Genomic DNA, 19,322 nt, shown 5'->3' on the forward strand with positions numbered 1-19,322 from the left:
ATGACTATTCCTACAATTAGAAAAATTATACTCAAATTTCAAAATAGCAGACGTTTTTTTGTTTTTTTTTCTGTTAGTTGGGTCAGTATTAATTACTTACATGTTAGCAGAAACATCTCAGAAGGAAAATGATGATACAGACAGAGGAACTGTTACGTGTTTCAGAAAATGTAATTTTAATTTTGCTATTTTTGTTATATATTATTCATTTCGGTAAATGTAAAGAATCATGGCGTAATTTCGAAAAGGTGGGGAATATATAAAAACATGATATTCTTGAGATACAGAAATGAAAACAAAATATTGATTTCAAATTTTGGCACAAGGCCAGCAATTTCAGGGGATGGGATAAGTCGATTACATTGACACCAGTGCTCAACTGGTACTTATTTTATCTACCCCAAAAGGATGAAAGGTAAAAAGCTTTTTGCCCGGCGTGCTAATGATTCTGCCAGTTCACCGCCTTAAGCAATGACAAAATATTGCTTTCAAATTTTGGCACAAAGCCAGCAATTTCGTGGGGGTGAAAAGTAAGTCATTTATATCGACCCCAGTACTCGACTGGTACTTATTTTATCGACCCCAAAAGGATGAAAGGCAAAAAAAGAAAAAAAATTGACGTCGGCGGAATTTGAACTCAGAATATAAAGACAAACGAAATACTGCGAAGATGTTTTTGCCCAGCGTGCTAATGATTCTGCCAGCTTACTGCCTTAAACAATGACAAAATATTATTTACAACTGCATTGACTGCCAATAAAGGAAGTTCCAAATTCCTTCTGATTCTTATACATCACTACTTCTTATAACTGATATATTTGTTCATGTTTTTAATTAAATGTTTCTAAGTTACCTAAATGCTAACTTTTTCTATTATCTTTTTATCTTTCGTTTGTTTCAGTTATTGGGCTGCAGCTATGTTTTTATTGGTTACTAAATGTATTGCAGTTTTTAATGGTTACTAAATATATTGCAATTTAATAGTTAAGGATGTATTGCCAGGAATTTTTACCCTCCAATATGACTGAAAATTATCATTTGCTTTCAAATTTTAAAGTAGCATTCTCTTTAATACTCGTCATCAATTCTCAAAAGAGATTATCTCTTCTAGAAATTTTACAAGAAAATTATTTAAAATATTAGCTCACCTTTCCACCGTGTGCATCATAAAAACGTTGAAGCAACTGTATTATAGTGCTCTTTCCACAACCACTGGCTCCAACCAAAGCGACAGTTTGGCCGGATTTGGCAGTAAAGCTAACATCAAACAGAATCTAGAGAAAACAACATTTTAATGGATATTAATTATAAACAGTAATTACTTTTTCATTACAATAGATAATACAATGGTGTGGTGAAAAAAAAACAGTCGCTTGTGTGTATAAATATATTTCTTATCTCGGCCGTTATCCGCTGTTAAATGCGATTTGCTTATAGAAAACACCCGTTACGTGAACCATGCACTCATTTCTGCTTTAAGAGTTCCATTTAGTTGAGAGCGGATACGGATACCCTTTCGATCCTCACACTCTTGCCCCCAACGAAATTACAAAGATGTCACTGTTGGAGGAAGAAAATACTGCATTTATCTAACCTTTAGATAGAAACAAGATGTATTTGAATGCGACCTTTATATTTTTTGTCATTCCACAAGCATAAAGTAAGTACAGCTTTTTATAGATCTAATACTGCTATCCATTGTGTCTCTGCACCCTGGTGAATGCTGCTGCTGTTGTTGTTCTATGACAGCTTATTATTAGCCATCGTACTGGTTTATACACAGCTACTCTATATTTACATTGTGCATTCCAATTCCAAACGTTGTGAGACTTCTTCAGGAGAAACACTTATTAATTCCGAAGTACAAAACGTTAATCTACTTCAAAGTGTGGGCCTCTGACTTCAATACATTTGTTGTAGCAACCCAGTCACTTTCTGAAGATCTCCAAAGTGAAGGTGTCCAGAACTCTTGTCACAGCTTCCTTTATCTTCTTCCATTTGATGAACGATCAAAAGTCACAGTGACTATGGTCTGGACTGTTGAGAGGGCGAGGGATAGTTTTGATGCCCTTCCCTGTTAAGCAGTTGTTTACCAGCACGGAATTGTAGACTAGTGCATTGTCCTGGTGTAAATGTTCTAGCCTTTAGCAACGAAATCTATTTCTGAACTCACTAAAAACCTCCACAAAGTACTCTTTATTGACCACCGCCTAACCAGGGGGATTCATTAGATATAGAAAAAAAAAAGGATTATTATGAACTTCCCAGAGGACTTGCTTTTCCTGGCCTCTTATTCCAGTGAAAAACAGACGTTCTGTTTATACAAGTTAATCTATAAGCAGTCTGAAGCATTTTAAAAGTTTCTGTAGCGTTTTTTCCAAGTTTAACATAAAACTTTATAGCACAGAGAGCTTCCAAGTTTTCTTCACCTCCCAACTACATTTTGCAAACTAGTCAGCTGTGACAAGCAGTGTTTAGTAGAATGTGTTCAAAGTGTTGTTACAGCTGTATCCTTCAATCTAAAATGACAAAAGTTGGCAGGTCAGCTTATTAGATGTATAATAATAATACACTAAAATTACAATAATCTTGGTCAGTTATAAATGCCACTCCTTAAGAAGGAGTGGCATTTATACTATCTACCACTTGTACTATCTGCCACTTGTAGATGCACTCTATAGCAATGATGGATTGTTTGATCAACCAAACTATTTGCTTATTGAGTTAGCATGCAAAAGGTTTAGCATTTCACAGACACATGTACCCTTAACATAGTCATCGGGCAGAATCAGTGTGAAACAATGTGTCTCGAGGTTGGACATTTAAATTACAGATGCAATTTATCTGACGGGCTTCCACACAGTTTCCATCTAATCGCTTTTACAAGGTTTTATTCAACTCTCTGAGAGCTGTTTCTAGGATATCCCAGCTATTGGATCATCGTGTCGTCATCGGAGAGATATGGATTAGATAGTGGAAGAAAGTTCCTCATTAATGATAGTTGTTGTGGTTCTCTCACCAGAGTGTATTATATATTTCTCCCCCTAATTTCTCTGGACTAAATACCTCTCATTATACTGAATATATATATATATATATATATATATATATATATATATATATAGTACAAAGCTCTTATCAATCTATCTTTCTCACATCATTATTAAAGTATCTACGTATCTTACTCATAAATTATTAAAGTAGTTGTTTAATCGAGACTTTGATCATATTCTTATAAATTTTCTTTGAAAAGCATTTGTCCTTTAGAAAAACATGTTGTAAGAACTTTTTAATATGACCCACAATATCATGAAAGTTAAACCGAATTTTCAAAAAAACTTTTACATCAGAGACAATTTTCAAGTTTCACCAAATAATTCACTAGTCTTGAAACGTTACTTACTGTGTGACACTTTACTGTATGACACTTTACCGTGTCATACAAAATTCAAAACTATTTAAATAATTTACGTTTATGTATTTGCTTTGCAAGACTCCTGATGTGAAATTGTGTTGAAACAGATATTGTATATTTCGAGATGGTCATTTTTTTTCTAAACAGGAGACACATGGAATGGAGAGTCGCTGAAGAGACCATAGGATGTGTGCCGAAAGATTTCCAGACAAAGGACATAAAATAAGGACAATAATAAATCCAAAGTGAAAAATGAATATATAGTGCGTGTGTTTATTTGACAAGAAAAAATTGACTATCCCGAAAATATAACAACATTTAAATGAAATTTTAACAAATTCTAATAAATCATTATTATGGAGTTGCTTATTAAATTATCTCATAGGCTTTTTAACTTACGAGAATATCAGGCCGAGAAGGGAATCTGAAGGAAACATTTTTGAAGATAATGTCACCTTCTACATCATTTGCCTCTAAACCACGTGTTGATAAATTATCAATAGTAGGTTCCTGAAATGAGTTTAAAATATTACTTCAGTGATACGAAATGGAAAATGTTTAGATCACATATATATTTTGTCACGCTTGAGACTAAACTTCCTGTTTTAAAATGATCTAAATTAAAACGTACAATTAAAATTTCATGTTAATTTATGCTCCAAACAGCAGCTTCAAAATGACGAAGTTATTTTATTATATTCTTCGTTTATTTTCGATATCAATTAAAAGAAACAAGTGTATTTCAATAGAAATATGGTAACAAAATAGTTGAACATGTCAGCTACATGCAATACAGTAATCCCTCGACTATTGCAGGTGTTACATTCCAAAACCTCCCACAGAAATAATTAAAATCTAAAAAAAATATAAATACCTCTCGGCTGCAGAAACCTGCGATATACTGAGAATTCCACAATATAAATTTACATGTATTAGCCAGAAAAATCCGCGAAGTACTGAGCGCGTGATAGGTGAACCGCGATGAACTTACTGCGCGATAGGTGAACCGCGATATGGCGAAGAATTACTGTATTTAATTGTTCGCTTTGTTTCTTGCAGAAATAGAAAAAGCGTATATTTGTCGATATGTTAATGTACGTATATCTAATTTAAATATCATTTAAATTGTCATAAAAGGTAAACAATATTTCGTTTTTGTTTCAGTATTTCAAAGAAGTCATGTTGTTTTGTACTCTTCTTATTTCCTCAAAAATACATTGTAGTTCCCGACAACCTTTTTCAAAAATCCATTTTTCATATTTTGGCTTCCACTCCAGAATTTCAGTGTAATGCTGCTTCCCTTTATTATTTTTTTTTTTGGGGGGGGGCAGTATTTCTTTGTTTCAAGCAACTGAAATCATTCTATAAAAAATTTTCAAAAATTCAATTTCTTATGCTTTCTCCTCTTCTCTTGGCATCTTTCAAGAAGTACAAGAGCACATAGTTCTAAGGAGGAGAGACCATTATTGTAGCAATAGAGAGGAGATGGCATGCCTGGGTCAGAGACTGGAGAATATCGATGAGTGATTTAAAATGTAAATCAATTGAGGGACCCTTCTCTAGAGCGGTCTTGAATGTGAGCGCAAAACTCCTTCATAGGGCCCACTGAGCTTAATAGAGTGTCGGCATTTGCTGAAGATTGAAATATTTTCTGGCTCTGAAGGAAAATGCCAGTGTTTGGAGCACAGTCTTTGTTGTGTTAAGAATATTCTTTTGAAAGATGATATCCTGGAAGTTTATTGAGTTGTGGGCAACAATGTGAAAAAAAATGTAATCAAAAATTTTCCCTTAAAGAATGATAATTTTGATTTTTTTTTGAAACACAGAAATACTGCAAAATGAAGTAAAAATTCCACAGCCCACAAAAAAGTGGGGCTACACCGACATTTGGAGGGCACTGTGCAACACTCAAATAAGTACAAGGGATCTGTGGCCATTTTTATATGCAAAATGACATGGGAAATCCATTTCTGGCCTTCTTTTTGTTGAATTAGGCACGGTTTCTACAGAATTGTCACTGTATACCCTCTTTGTCATTATTCCTAAATAAAATTCTCTACCGCATTGTAAAATGGGTTTCAACCCAGGGCTAGAGACCAATCTTAGTAACACCTACAATGTGATTCAAAGCTTGTGTTTAATGTTATTTTTTATCTTTCAGATTTTATTTGTTTTCAACAATGAGTGCAAGACAGTGCAAAAATGATCCAAACAGATTCTGTTATATCTGTGGGGAATCGACTTTTGCTAAAGAAAAGCGCAGTATTACACGCCATATCAAGAAAATATACAAGGCGTACTTCGATTGTTACTTAGGAGACCAGGATAAGTCATGGGCTCCTCATGTGTGTTGCCTTACATGTGTGAAGACATTGAGTGCCTGGTATGCAGGAAAAAATGTCCATATGAAGTTTGGTGGACGAATGATTTGGCGTGAGCATAAAGATTACTCTAATGATTGCTATTTCTGTCACCATGACTTTACAGGCTGTACTACAGCAAAGAAAAAGAAACACATTGTTTACCCAAATTTGCAATCAGCAATGCGCCCAGTAGAGCACTCAAAAAATCTACCTGTGCCCAAACCTCCAGATCACGAAATGCAGAGTTCCAGCAGTGCTGATGAACATTCCAATGGTGAATGTGTGGAGTCCAATGATCCAGAAAGCGAGAATAAACCAATAGCATTTTCTCAAGAGGCTCTAAATGACTTGTGCAAGTATCTCTATTTAACCAAAGAGAAAAGTAAGTTTCTGATATCAAGGCTTCAAGAACGTAATCTTCTTGAGAAAGGAGTGAATATAACACTGTACAGAAAACGTACAGAGGATCTGCTTGCATTATTCACCATGAAGGATGACTTATGCTTTTGTAATGACATCACTGAACTTTTTGAGCAACTGGAAATACCATATGATAAAACCAACTGGCGACTTTTCATAGATGCATCCAAGGACAGCATCAAAGCTGTTCCGCTACACAATGGTAACACTCTGCCTTCTGTTCCCATAGCTTATAGCACAACCATGAAAAAATCATATGAAAATCTGAAAGCAATTCTAACAAGCATACAGTATGATGACCATACCTGGCATATTTGTGCAGATTTTAAGGTTGTGACCATGCTTACTGGCCTTCAGCTTGGCTATTCTAAATTTTACTGCTTCCTATGCTTATGGAATTCCAGAGCAAGAACTGAACATTATGCAAGCAAGGATTGGCCGATCCGAGATTAAATTGAGCAAGGAAAACACAACATCATGCACAAACAAACCACTTGTGAAAAGTGATAGAATTTTTTTACCACCTTTGCATATTAAACTTGGCTTGTTTAAGCAATATGTGAAAGCCTTGGGCAAGGAATCCTCCGCATTTGCATATCTTGCAGAAAAGTTCCTTTCCCTGAGTCAAGCTAAAATTAAAGAAGGTTTCTTCATAGGTCCCCAAATTCGAAAAATTGTACTGGATGAAACCTTCATCACACATCTCAAGAGAAAAGAGAAGCTTGCCTTTGAGTCATTCAAGAAAGTTTGCGATAACTTCCTGAGCAACCATCGTTCAGAAGACTATGTACAAGTTGTGAATGATCTGCTGAGTCATTATCATGATATGGGATGTAACATGTCTCTTAAAGTTCATGTGCTTCACTCTCATTTGGATTTTTTTGAGGAAAAATCTTGGTGATATGAGTGATGAACATAGCGAAAAATTCCATCAGGATATTTCAGTGATGGAGCGACGATTCAAAGGAAAATGGAACCCTGGCATGTTGGCAGACTATTACTGGGGTATAAAAAAGATCACACTCCGCACAAGAGGCTTAGAAGGACAAAAGTTGTTTAAAATGACAGGTTTGTTTTTAATTCATAACCAATATGTTTTGTTATATCAACTAAATTTTTGTTTTGTTCTTTGTAACTTTCAGTATTTACAATGTTGTGTTCAATACGCAATATTATGCAGTATATTATAAAACATATGGTTCATGGTACAGGAAAACGGTTCATAATCTGGAGAAATAAAAGTCGGAATGTCTTACTTAACTTGTACTTTTTTTAAACCTGAAATCTGTTGCACAGTGAGGGTCAAAAAAGTGAAAAATTGAAATTTTGAAAATAACTTTTACAAGAATGGTCCTTCAGTTGAATACCAAAAAAATGAAAAATAAAATAATAGTGTTATAAGGAAAACCTATTCTCAAACTCCACCAACTTCATTTTTGCAAACCCTTTGAATTTCTTTCTTTTTTAAAGTCAGGAAAGAAGGCTATTGCCCTCTTACAGGGACTTCTTGACTGGTGAGAGGGATGGAGAGAAGGCGGAAGGGATAAATTAGAGACTTGGCCCGAATGCTTGCAACAGAATGGACTCTTCTAAAGGTACCCATGGCCTAATTGAGGTGACTGCAGATTTACCAAGGTGCCAGGGACTCTTTCCCATCCCAGTTACGAAAAATAACGGACATTTTAATGTAGTGTGAAAGAAAGAAAGTTGTGAAACTAGTCAAGTTAACCGTTCCTCATGAAGATAACATGGACGCCACTCGGGCTCGAAAGATTAACCGTTATGTAAACCTCCTTGAAGAATGTGAAGACGCAGGCTGGAAAGCGGAGCATTTTCCGATCGAAGTCGGATGTAGAGGGTTTGTTAGGCCTAACTCATCGTAAGTACCACCATGACCGATATCCAAACTACAGTGGAAAAGGCCAACCACTGGATTTGGTTAAAAAGAGACGATGAGCGATAGCTAGAAGAATATTGAGCTTTATTTGATAACCAGTTGATCTAGCAAGCGGGGCCTCATATCAGTGAGTGGGGCCGGTGCGCATTGATGCCGTCGAGAGGTAGGCCCCGAAACGGCGCGCATTCTCTCCTGATGACCCCATACACTTGCTAACTTCCGGTATGCGGAGTTCACGACTGGTAGCACTTGCATATGCAAGTTGTTTGCAAAACATACATACATACATACATACATACATACATACATACATACATACATACATACATACATACATACATACATGCATATAATCAATAGTTCATATATCTGAAAAAAGAAGCACATTCTAAAACATCAGAGGAGTAATATATTTGTCGCGAAGTTGTTATAGCGAGTCAAAGAATAACCATTGGTTTCGCATCTATAAAGCGCTTAACGGCGACTCGTCAGACTCAAATGGCCAAAGGCACATAACCTCTCTACAAATGGAGAGAAGAATATGTCATGGTCAGTTAGTATTGTAAACAAAAACAAAAAAATTAAAAACGTATACGGATTGGCCTTGCAGGTGGTGTTAACAGGCAGAATGGGGTTATCTCGCTTACATCGGTTCTGGCCATGGTGATTTTTCAGGGAGCTGTCGTGGATCTGTTCAGTAAATAGGGAATTCCAAACTTGTGCTAGGAGACGCCTTAGATGAAAGCATTGACTAAATACTTTCTAACTAGAGTTTAAAAGATCTCCCGGTCAAGCAAGAGGATCTCGAACCTGTCGTCAAATCAAGAGATTTTCGATGCCACGGACCCCTATTGCAACAAGGGTCTGGTGTCCATTGAGTTTAAGGACCGCATCTCCTATATGCCAGGCTCTGGCGCCTGCCACCATAAAGTTGTTTGGTTTGCTCTACCATTCTCTCTCAATTTAAGACTTACGTGGGAAGAATTTTCCTTTGGCTGGTGGACAATCACTTCACACAGTCACACAGATACTTGAAATCAAGTCCCAGCCATCATATATCCATACATACATAGACACACACATATATAGTTGTATGCATAGATAGATAGATAGATAGATAAATAGATAGATAGATAGATAGATAGATAGATAGATAGATAGATAGATAGATAGGTAGATAGATAGGTAGATACATCGTTTTGGAAAATGGGAAAGCCGTTACAGCGCCAGTCAAATCAAATTGCCTTGCGGCATTTATTCCGAGTCTTTACATTCTAAGTTTAAATCTCATCGACGTCAACTTTAGCTTTCATTCTCCTGAGATTGATAGAATAATGTACCAGTGGTGAAGTGCCGGAATTCATATAATCGACTGTATCCCTCCACAAATAAAAACTCAGGCCTTGTGTTTAATTTAAACATTATAGAGAGAAGTAATTTTCATACCTCATCCAGAATTTTGAAAATCTGTGGAGCGGCTGCTTGAGCCATTGAAAGACTTTGAAAGGCGGGTGCTGCAGTACCTAAAGTAAAACTGCTCAAAACAGCAGAAAACAGAGCCTGAAAAAGAAAAAAATTATAATTTCAAATTTTAATATCTTAACATTACTTTCTTTTATCTCCTGCTCTTTCCCCCTCCTCCCCCTCTTTCTCTCTCTCTCTCTCTCTCACTCACAAGCAAAATAAAATACAAGTGACAGTATAATATAACAAAGTAACAGTATCAATCTACCGATGTGTGTATGCGAGTAAATGTAAGTATACATGTATAAGCATACACACACACACACACACACATACACACACACACGGATCAAAACAGTTTGATTCAAATTCCGTGGTACCTAAAGTTTCTATGGCTGAGGATAAGTATCATGCTTCAAAAATTAAGTACCACGGAATTTGAATTGAACTGCTCGGATCCATACATGTAACTCCTAATAAATGTGCTGTGTGCCCATCTTTCGTTTGTTCACTCACTCGTGTGTGTTCGCGTGTGTGTGTGTGTGTGTGTGTGTGTGTGTGTGTGTGTATATCACCGACCTCTCTCCTCCCCCACACCAATCCCCTAACCGTACCCCCTTCCCACTCCGTTTCCACCCTGCCACCCTACCCCTTCGTCGGAGGATCCTACGGGCCTTCCGTCGCCTCCAGCTCGATCCCACTACCCACCCCATTTTCCCCAACCCACCTCTATCCTCTTTCAAACGCGCCCGCAACCTACGCGATCTACTGGTCCGCAGTACCTTCTCCTCTTCCTCCCCACCCCCCACCCGACTCCTTCGCGTGCTCCAGATCCCGCTGTCACACCTGCCCCTTCATCACCAACACTACCTCTGTCACAGGGTCGAACCTACAAACTCTTCACATTCCACACAGTTTCACCTGCACCTCCTCCAACCTAATTTACTGCATCAAATGCACCCTATGCAACCAACTCTACGTGGGGCAGACGGGCCGCCGGCTGGCCGACCGTTTCACCGAACACCTAAGGGACATCCGGCTAGGTTCGGACTCCCCCGTCGCCCGTCACTTCCACTTGGCCAACCACTCTCCCTCTAACATCTCCGTTTTTAGCCTCGCCCTGCACCATGGGTCCAGTCCCTCGCGACTCCACTTGGAGCAACGCTACATTTTTAACCTTAATTCTTCTTTCCCCTTCGGACTCAACGCAGCCCCCTCCTCCTTATGACTCTCCCCTTTACGTCTATGCAACACTTTTCTTTATTTTTTATTTTTATTTTTTTACCCCCCCCCCCTCGTCCCCTTTACATTATATCCATTATTCTCTTGTTATTACACTCACTACATTTTTCCACTCTTTATCTCACCCCTTCCTACACGCACACATACCCCCACACAAAAAATACACGCACCCATGCACACACATGTAAGCACACCTATTCCCCAACACACCACACACACACAACACATATGCATGCACTTACACGCTCAGACTCGCCCACACACTTATACAAACGCACATACACACGCACACTTGCGCATACACACACACGCTAACATACACACCCTTGCACACATAACCCACATATACCCCCATTCACAAATACCTCCCACACACCTGACAACCCATACATACCCCCATTCACACATACCTCACATACCTACCATACACCTACACACACACCTTACATATATACCGCCCACATACATGTCAAACATACATGCGCGCCCTCACACACACATATAGACGAACGCACATATACACACACACACACCCATATATACGCGCACGCCTACATACACAGCCGCATACACATGCACACACATACACACAGGAGTGTACACACAAAATAACACACATACCTGGCACACATCCTTACGCTCTCACACACATACGCACGCACACACATAAACACACACATACACACCTCTCCCATACACAAAACCACACACACACACACACATACACAACACACATACACATATACACACATGCACACATACACATATACACACATGCACACACGCACCTACACATCTCACATACACAATACTCACTCACATACATAACGCACACGCACGCACGAAAACATATACAATATACACATACACGCACGCACAAAAAATATACACACACGCACACGGAAACACACACACACCCGTAACTAACACTCACAATCCCACACACACACGCACATCCACACACATACACACACGCACACACCCACACTTCTCACCAACACTACATACTCACACAGACACGCATACAATCACACACACATGGGCATAAACAACACGCACATACAATAGCAAACGCACGCACACACACGTACACAGCAACGCACATATACACAACATACACATACACACACGCACGCACAAAAACATACACATACACACACGCGCACATACAAAATACACACACACACGTACACGTACCCAACACCTACAACCCCACACAAACACGAACACACACATACTCAAAAAAACCGCCTGTTGACCTTCCACCTAACACTGTCTATAAGCATCCACTAACCATTCCTGCTATTAATTCCTTCCACTACGTCATACACACACACACACACACACAAACACACTAACAGATAAACCACCAAACCATGCACACACACACACACACACACACACACACACACACACACACACACATACATACGCACACACACGTTCTGTTATCACACACACACTCGTAGACTCGCGCACGCACAGATATTCATCTCCCTTTTTCACTCTCCTGTCTTAGAAAGAACTTTTCCCCCACCACCTCCTCTTCCGGTCTTTTCACAATGTAACCTCGTGGGCATCGGTACCATTTTCCTCTTTCTCCGTTTTTCCATTCTCCGAACTTTCCATCTTTCCGACGAAGAGCTACGCCCGAAACGTCATACACTCTCTCTTTCCTTTCCCGAGCGTCCAATAACACTATCCGTATCACGTCCTCACTTTGTTGTTTTTTTTAACCTATATATATATATATATATATATATATATATACATACATATATATATATACATACATATATACATATACATACATACATACACATACATATATACATACATACATACATATATATATATATATATATATATATATATATACGACAGGCTTCTTTCAGTTTCCATCTCACAAATTCACTCACAAGCAGAAGACACTTGCCCAAGGTGTCACGCAGTGGGACTGAACCGAAACCATGTGGTTGGCAAGCAAACTTCTTACCACACAGCAACATCTGCGCCTATTATATATATATATATATATATATATATATATATATATATATATATATATATATATATATATACATATATATATACATATATATATAGTCATGTTTAAGGCATAGGCAAACTAGGCAAAAGATTGGGTACCTCAAGGGCCTTGGGTCCCAATTCTGATCTATGTACGTTATTACTTGCTGTCAATAAATATATATACCATTGGGCCTGATGGCAGCTCTGTGTGTGTGTGTGTGTGTGTGTGTGTGTGTGTGTGTGTGTGTGTGTGTGTGCGTGCATGTGTACAAAATTATCACTGCTCAATTTTCATGTGTGAGTGCACACACAACCCTTAAATACCTACATGCAATCATGCATGAAAATATTTTACTTAGGCCAGAACAAAATTCTTTAACCTAAATTTTGACCGAGTTTTGCCACCTGACTTTGTTGACCTGTCAGTGACAAAATATATCAGCCAACTATAAAACAATGCGTAATTGTAACTTTTAAGCAGAAACATAGAGACTGACTCTCAGTGGTAGACAGAAAAGAAAAGATACTATTTCTGTACCATTTTATTTCATTTCCTTAGGAAAACTCAGTGATCTTTTATAGCTGTGTGCAAATAAACAACCCTTTTAAACAACAATCAGCAGAGGGCTGTGGCCTCACGGGTACCACCTTTTGTGTGATTGGTTTTATTTCACAGGCATTTCCCAGCTTTCTTTCCGGGACTATTTCTGATGAAGTAGTAAGTTGGTGAGACCTGCTCTTTTGTGTTTCCTGCTGCAATGTGGGTTCATCTGGCACCTCAAACAAAAGTTTGTCCAAATGTTCTTAGGAAACATCCACATCTACACCACACAGATCTCTGAGATTGTTTGGTAGAGTGTTGAAAAGTTATGGGGGGGCAGGGCTATGAAACCTAAGCTATTACAGTACTATGTCATTACTCATGGGGAAGAGGATAGCATCTTAGGTACATTGCAGTGGCGTCCTGTTTGGTGGTTGGTTAGCTTTCACTTCCAAGGTTGGAAGCTAGACTTTCCAGGATTATACACGTGCAAACACACACACACACACACTCACACACAATGAAAAATACTGAGAAAAGTGAGAAAATGCGTCATTGAAAAGGCTGCAAGACGCAACGAAAATTTTAGGAAAATAAAAATAAGAAATAAGTGGAAATTTTACCGGGGAGTGTGTTAAATTTTAAGGCACAATAAGAAAATGTCTCTCCCCAGACACAACAGAATATGCTTCAACACACGAAATCACATAAAAAATCTTGCAAACCAAATCCAAATCGTATGTATGTATGTGTATATGTTTGTGTGTCTGTGTTTTCTCCCCAACATCGCTTGACAACCGATGCTGGTGTGTTTACGTTCCCGTAACTTAGCGGTTCGGCAAAAGAAACCGATAGAATAAGTACTAGGCTTACAAAGAATAAGTCCTGGGGTCGATTTGCTCGACTAAAGGCGGTGCTCCAGTATGGCCACAGTCAAAATGACTGAAACAAGTAAAAGAGTATATATATATATATATATAAACAAATAGTAAATGAGTATATGCATATATACGTACAGGTATGTGCATACCGACATCCACCTGTATGTATAGGTGCATATCTGGGTACAGGACATTGCAAACAAAACAGAGACGAGAAAACACACAAGCCACATAGAGAACATTCTACTTCATCAGCTACCTCCGTTTTAACACCGGCGTTTCGAAGAGCTAGGCAGGACGCATCGTTAAAACAGCTCTTCCCATGGACCGCAAATTAAATTTGTATACACAAATTAAATCTTGCCATGGAGGAATGTTGTGGCGGACAAAAAACAAGACAGGAAAACAAACAGAAAAGGCTTTACGGCCAGACGAGAAAAATTGTTTGTGTGTGAACGCTGTGAGGCACGAACTTGAAAGTAGGGACGAAATGGTTCGTGTGTTGGCTCGGCGACAGCCAAGGAAGAAAAGGATTATTGACCGGAAGCATGTGACCATGCCGGTGTAAGGGGAAGAGAGAGAGTGGCAGAGAGAGAGAAACAAAGGGAGGAAGTAGAAGAATAGGTGAGCAACGAGAGGAAAAGAGAAAGAGAGGAAGTACGAGGGGGGAAAAAGAGATATATACACACATATATATTTATAGATATATATACATATATCTGATGATAAGTCGCATAGCATTACATTTAATTTCTTTTTATATATACACCTTCACATAGACCTACACATGTTTTTACTGCATCGATTAGTAACCGTTGTAATTGCAACCCTACCATAATACCGGTGCAGTTACTAAGTTAGCTTCACAGCCATGTGATTTTGGGTTTTGTCCCACTGCGTGGCACCTTGGGCAAGAATGTCCCTGGACCGATTAATGTCTTGTAAGTGAATTTGAGATGGAAACTGTGGAGAAACTCATTGGGTTTATATATACATAAATATATATATATACACACACTCACACACACACACATAATATTCAAAACAGTTTGATTCGGATTCCGTGCTACTTCAAGTTTCGTAGGCACCTGTCTCCTCAGGCTCGTGGGATAGCCGACTAAATGGAATGGTACAGGAAGTCCAAAATAGCTACCAGGAGATAGGCTGCAATTGGTTAAGAGGGGCCACATGATATCGAGAAAGAGAGAGAGAGAGAAGATGACTACTCCGAAATGTGTGCATCCACCAGTCTAGTTAGGGGCCGCTTGATATGTTTATGCCTGTCTATGCACAACGAGAAATTTACTCCTTGACAAAATACAGTGAATGGCTTTCTATGCCCCAAGTTTATTTGAACAGCGGTGTAAAGAAATTTGAACGAAACTCATGAAAAAGCAGTCGGAAAAGTGAGGTTAGCTTTTAATCCCTTTGTTCAATTTTAACCATTGTCCTGCGCATCAGTAATCAAATGGCAACTGTCTACTCCAATTTTTTGTATGTGTGATAGTGGAATGAATAAAAGGTAATGGGCTATGAGTGGAGGCGCAATGGCCCAGTGGTTAGGGTAGCGGACTCGCGGTAATAGGATCGCGGTTTCGATTCCCAGACCGGGCGTTGTGAGTGTTTATTGAGCGAAAACACCTAAAGCTCCACGAGGCTCCAGCGAACCCTGCTGTACTCTTTCACCACAACTTTCTCTCACTCTTACTTCCTGTTTCTGTTGTGCCTGTAATTCAAAGGGTTAGCCTTGCCACACTGTGTCACGCTGAATATCCCCGAGAACTACGTTAAGGGTACATGTGTCTGTGGAGTGCTCAGCCACTTGCACGTTAATTTCACGAGCAGGCTGTTCCGTTGATCGGATCAACTGGAACCCTCGACGTCGTAAGCGACGGAGTGCCAACAACAACAATGGGCTATGATGTGAACAGGATAAGGGAGGAAGAGAAAAAGAAAGATAGGGTAGGGTATATGTGGCCGCGTATATGTAGGGTGATATTAGCGCAGAGGGAAGAACCAACCCTTACTGTTAGAACTGAACTAATTAGTTAACTAAGATATATTTCCAATCGTGAGAACAAGGAGAATTATTTCACCTTTAGAGTTTAGGTACGTCTCTATTTTTTTTTCAGCCAGGACTTTCGTTCCAGATTTTAATATCCTTGATATTAAAATCTAATGTGGTGGCTTCTGGCTTCACAGTTATAAAGAGAGGAAGGTAGACATTTCCTCTCAGATATGTTTAAGAATTGTTAAATTACCTTTCCACACATAGATGTCTCTTCAACACGAAACTGTTCGCTAACATGAATTCGATAAATTTATCATATTATTTAAATAATACACATATGTGCGCGTATGTGTGCGTTTGTGTATGTGTGTGTGCATGTGTGTGTGTGTATGTGTGTTTTGGTGAGCATGTAAGCTAAAAAATTCACTTATTGTTACTCTGGGTTTCAAGTTCCGACCCAGGCGGTAGTGAAGGAGAGAATAAAGTAAGCCGAGTTGGCAGAAACGTTAACACGCCGGGCGAAATGCTTAGCGGTATTTCGTCTGCCGCCGTTACGTTCTGAGTTCAAATTCCGCAGAAGTCGACTTTGCCTTTCATCCTTTAAGTACCAGTTACGCACTGGGTCGATATAATCCCTTTGTCTGTCCTTGTTTGTCCCCTTTATGTTTAGCCCCTTGTGGGCAATAAAGAAATAAGAATAAAGTAAGCCAATATATATTACATAGCAGAAAGTACACGAAATAATTTCAAAAACAAATACTAGGAATATTTTAATGCGATGTGAGTTTCAATGTGTTTTGTGTGTGTGTGTGTGTGTGTGTGTGTGTGTGTGTGTGTATAAACAATTCTCAAAGAAAAATAGATGGTAAAAAGTATCAACTTTGCTTTACAAATTTGTCTGCGAAAAATATTTCTTCAAAATGTTTGTTTCTTCATGAATTGGTGAGAACAACAACAAAAAAATACTAAAGCTCAACAGTATCGCACTCATTTGAGGTAGAGGTTTTTGTTCGTTTTGTTTTTGCATAATATAGCTAACCCGATGTTACAACTCATGAAAACCCATGAATAATAAAATTATTCTTAAATTTTTTTTTTTTTTTTATATATAACGCAAATATGAATCAAGAAAATATAATAAGCATTATTTTACTTACAATTAGAACATGATCCATTTCAGCATCATCTTCACGAACAAGTTTGTCACTGTACCAGAATCCTAAGGCAAAGAAGCAATAAATTATGCACCAAAACATACCAGTAGCTGCACCAGTAATGACACCTTTCTTCACACCTGCTTTCCTGGCTGCATCTAACAGACAATCATACCTGTAAATAGTGGAATGGATTTTTGCTTTATGTTTTTAATATACATTCAATTCAAGTAGTTCGTTAGGAAACTGAAAAATAAATTTTTGCTGTAGAGTATGCGTTGTGTGCAAAAAATGTTACTGCTTCGTTTGTGATGTTGAATTGAAAGTGTTTTGCGTAAGAGCTGTGTCTAGAATGTGCAATTTTGTGAGTCATATTATGGTTTGTATGGATTTGATGACAGATGTGAAGAATATGGACCCACTTCGTTTGATTTTTTTTTTTTTTTTTACAGAATCCCCCATTTTCGAGTATGGAGATTCTGATTCTGCAAAAAAAACCGCATTTAAACATTTTAATCCCCCACCCCACCCCAATTTTTCAATTTTCACTTTTTTCAATCTCCGTATTTTTCTACGTGTTTTGCAGAAACAAATTTCTGAAAAAAAGGGAAAATTGAAGAATTTGGGGGATCCTGTAAAATTTGATTATATTTCTTATATCTAGTGTTCTAATTATGATATTATTGGAGGTATTTTTATTTTCATGCCACACGTCCTGGTTATTCCAATTTCAAGATCTTTGACAGTTTCTCCTCTTTTGAGACAATATTTTGATGAAAAGAAATAGAAATGTATAGCAGGACAGGAATTTTCATTCTTTATTATATCTGGGAAGTTTGCATTGATCTCTTTGTCAGTCTTGACAAACATATCCCAAATGAATGTGGCCAAACGGTTGTCCTTTAACGTGTTAATGTATATTTATGCCACTTCTTAACTTTTCACATCGATATGGATATATAGCCCAGTGGACGTAGCAGTAGAATTTATTGTGTCACTAAATAAACACATACTTAACAACAACTGAGTAGTTAGAGATGATATGGTCAACAGTCTCACTGTACTGGTTGCAGTTTGCATTTAGTTGCTTGTGGCTAAGCATTGGTCTTCAGTTTTCACTTTTAGCCCAGAGTTTTTGAGTCGTTATTGGCTTTTGCTGTGGATTTTTTCCCTCTCTGTTGAAACTTGTGAGAAAGTGCTGGTCATAGAATATTTGTTAATTTTCGCTTTTGTCATTCTCACTATTTTTGTTCAGTGTATTTTAAAATTCAATTTTAATCTTTTCTGTCATTTTGTTTTTATCTAAGTCTTTTTTATTCGGTAATTAATTTCGAGTTTTTGCTTTATTGTTTCTGCTTTATTGCTTACTTATAGACAAAGAAAGGAACATTAGCTTTTGTTTATTTTTTTAATGGCACAAATCAATTTCCGTTTGCTTGCTTCCGATTATCTTTTACTCCCATTGTTATCTTGTACTAGTTTTCTATATGTAACAGTCTCCACCGTCCTTGTATGCCGATTAAGTATGTTATAACCATATTAGTTTTGTAGGGTAGATTCCAAACGCTGTCAGTAGTTTCCTTTTTCTACGTCTAAAATTTTCAAGCTACTTAAATTCCAGTTTATTATGTTGAGATTGTAGTTTATAAATGTGATGGCCAGCATATTTGCAGATTATATTATGTTACTTTATTTTTGTTATTTCTAACAATTACTTCAATTTTTAATATCAGATTGACTCTTCCGCTTCGGTCGACTTAACTTTTCATCCTCGGTGTCGATAAAATAAGTACCAGTTGAGTACTAGGTGTAATCGACCTACCCTTTCCCCCGAAGCTGCTAGCTTTGAGCCAAAATTTGAAACCGATATTAGATTGACTCTTTTACAATACACTTTTCTAAA

At 38.0% G+C, this 19,322-nt stretch overlaps 1 protein-coding gene across 1 annotated transcript in view; it reads right to left on the reverse strand.

Annotated features, from left to right (window-relative positions):
• LOC106876319 (phosphatidylcholine translocator ABCB4-like) overlaps nt 1-19,322 on the reverse strand; it is an 87,324-nt gene that overhangs the window by 53,344 nt on the left and 14,658 nt on the right. The window contains exons 7-10 of the mRNA XM_089347744.1: nt 17,423-17,594; nt 9,542-9,655; nt 3,815-3,925; nt 1,149-1,274 (exon numbers count right to left, since the gene is read on the reverse strand). Coding sequence (XP_089203870.1) covers nt 1,149-1,274; nt 3,815-3,925; nt 9,542-9,655; nt 17,423-17,594 — 523 coding nt within the window. The remainder of the gene's footprint in view (nt 1-1,148; nt 1,275-3,814; nt 3,926-9,541; nt 9,656-17,422; nt 17,595-19,322) is intronic.

Source organism: Octopus bimaculoides, chromosome 1 (genome assembly GCF_046866305.1).
Source record: "Octopus bimaculoides isolate indiv1 chromosome 1, ASM4686630v1, whole genome shotgun sequence".
Lineage (NCBI taxonomy): Eukaryota > Metazoa > Mollusca > Cephalopoda > Octopoda > Octopodidae > Octopus > Octopus bimaculoides.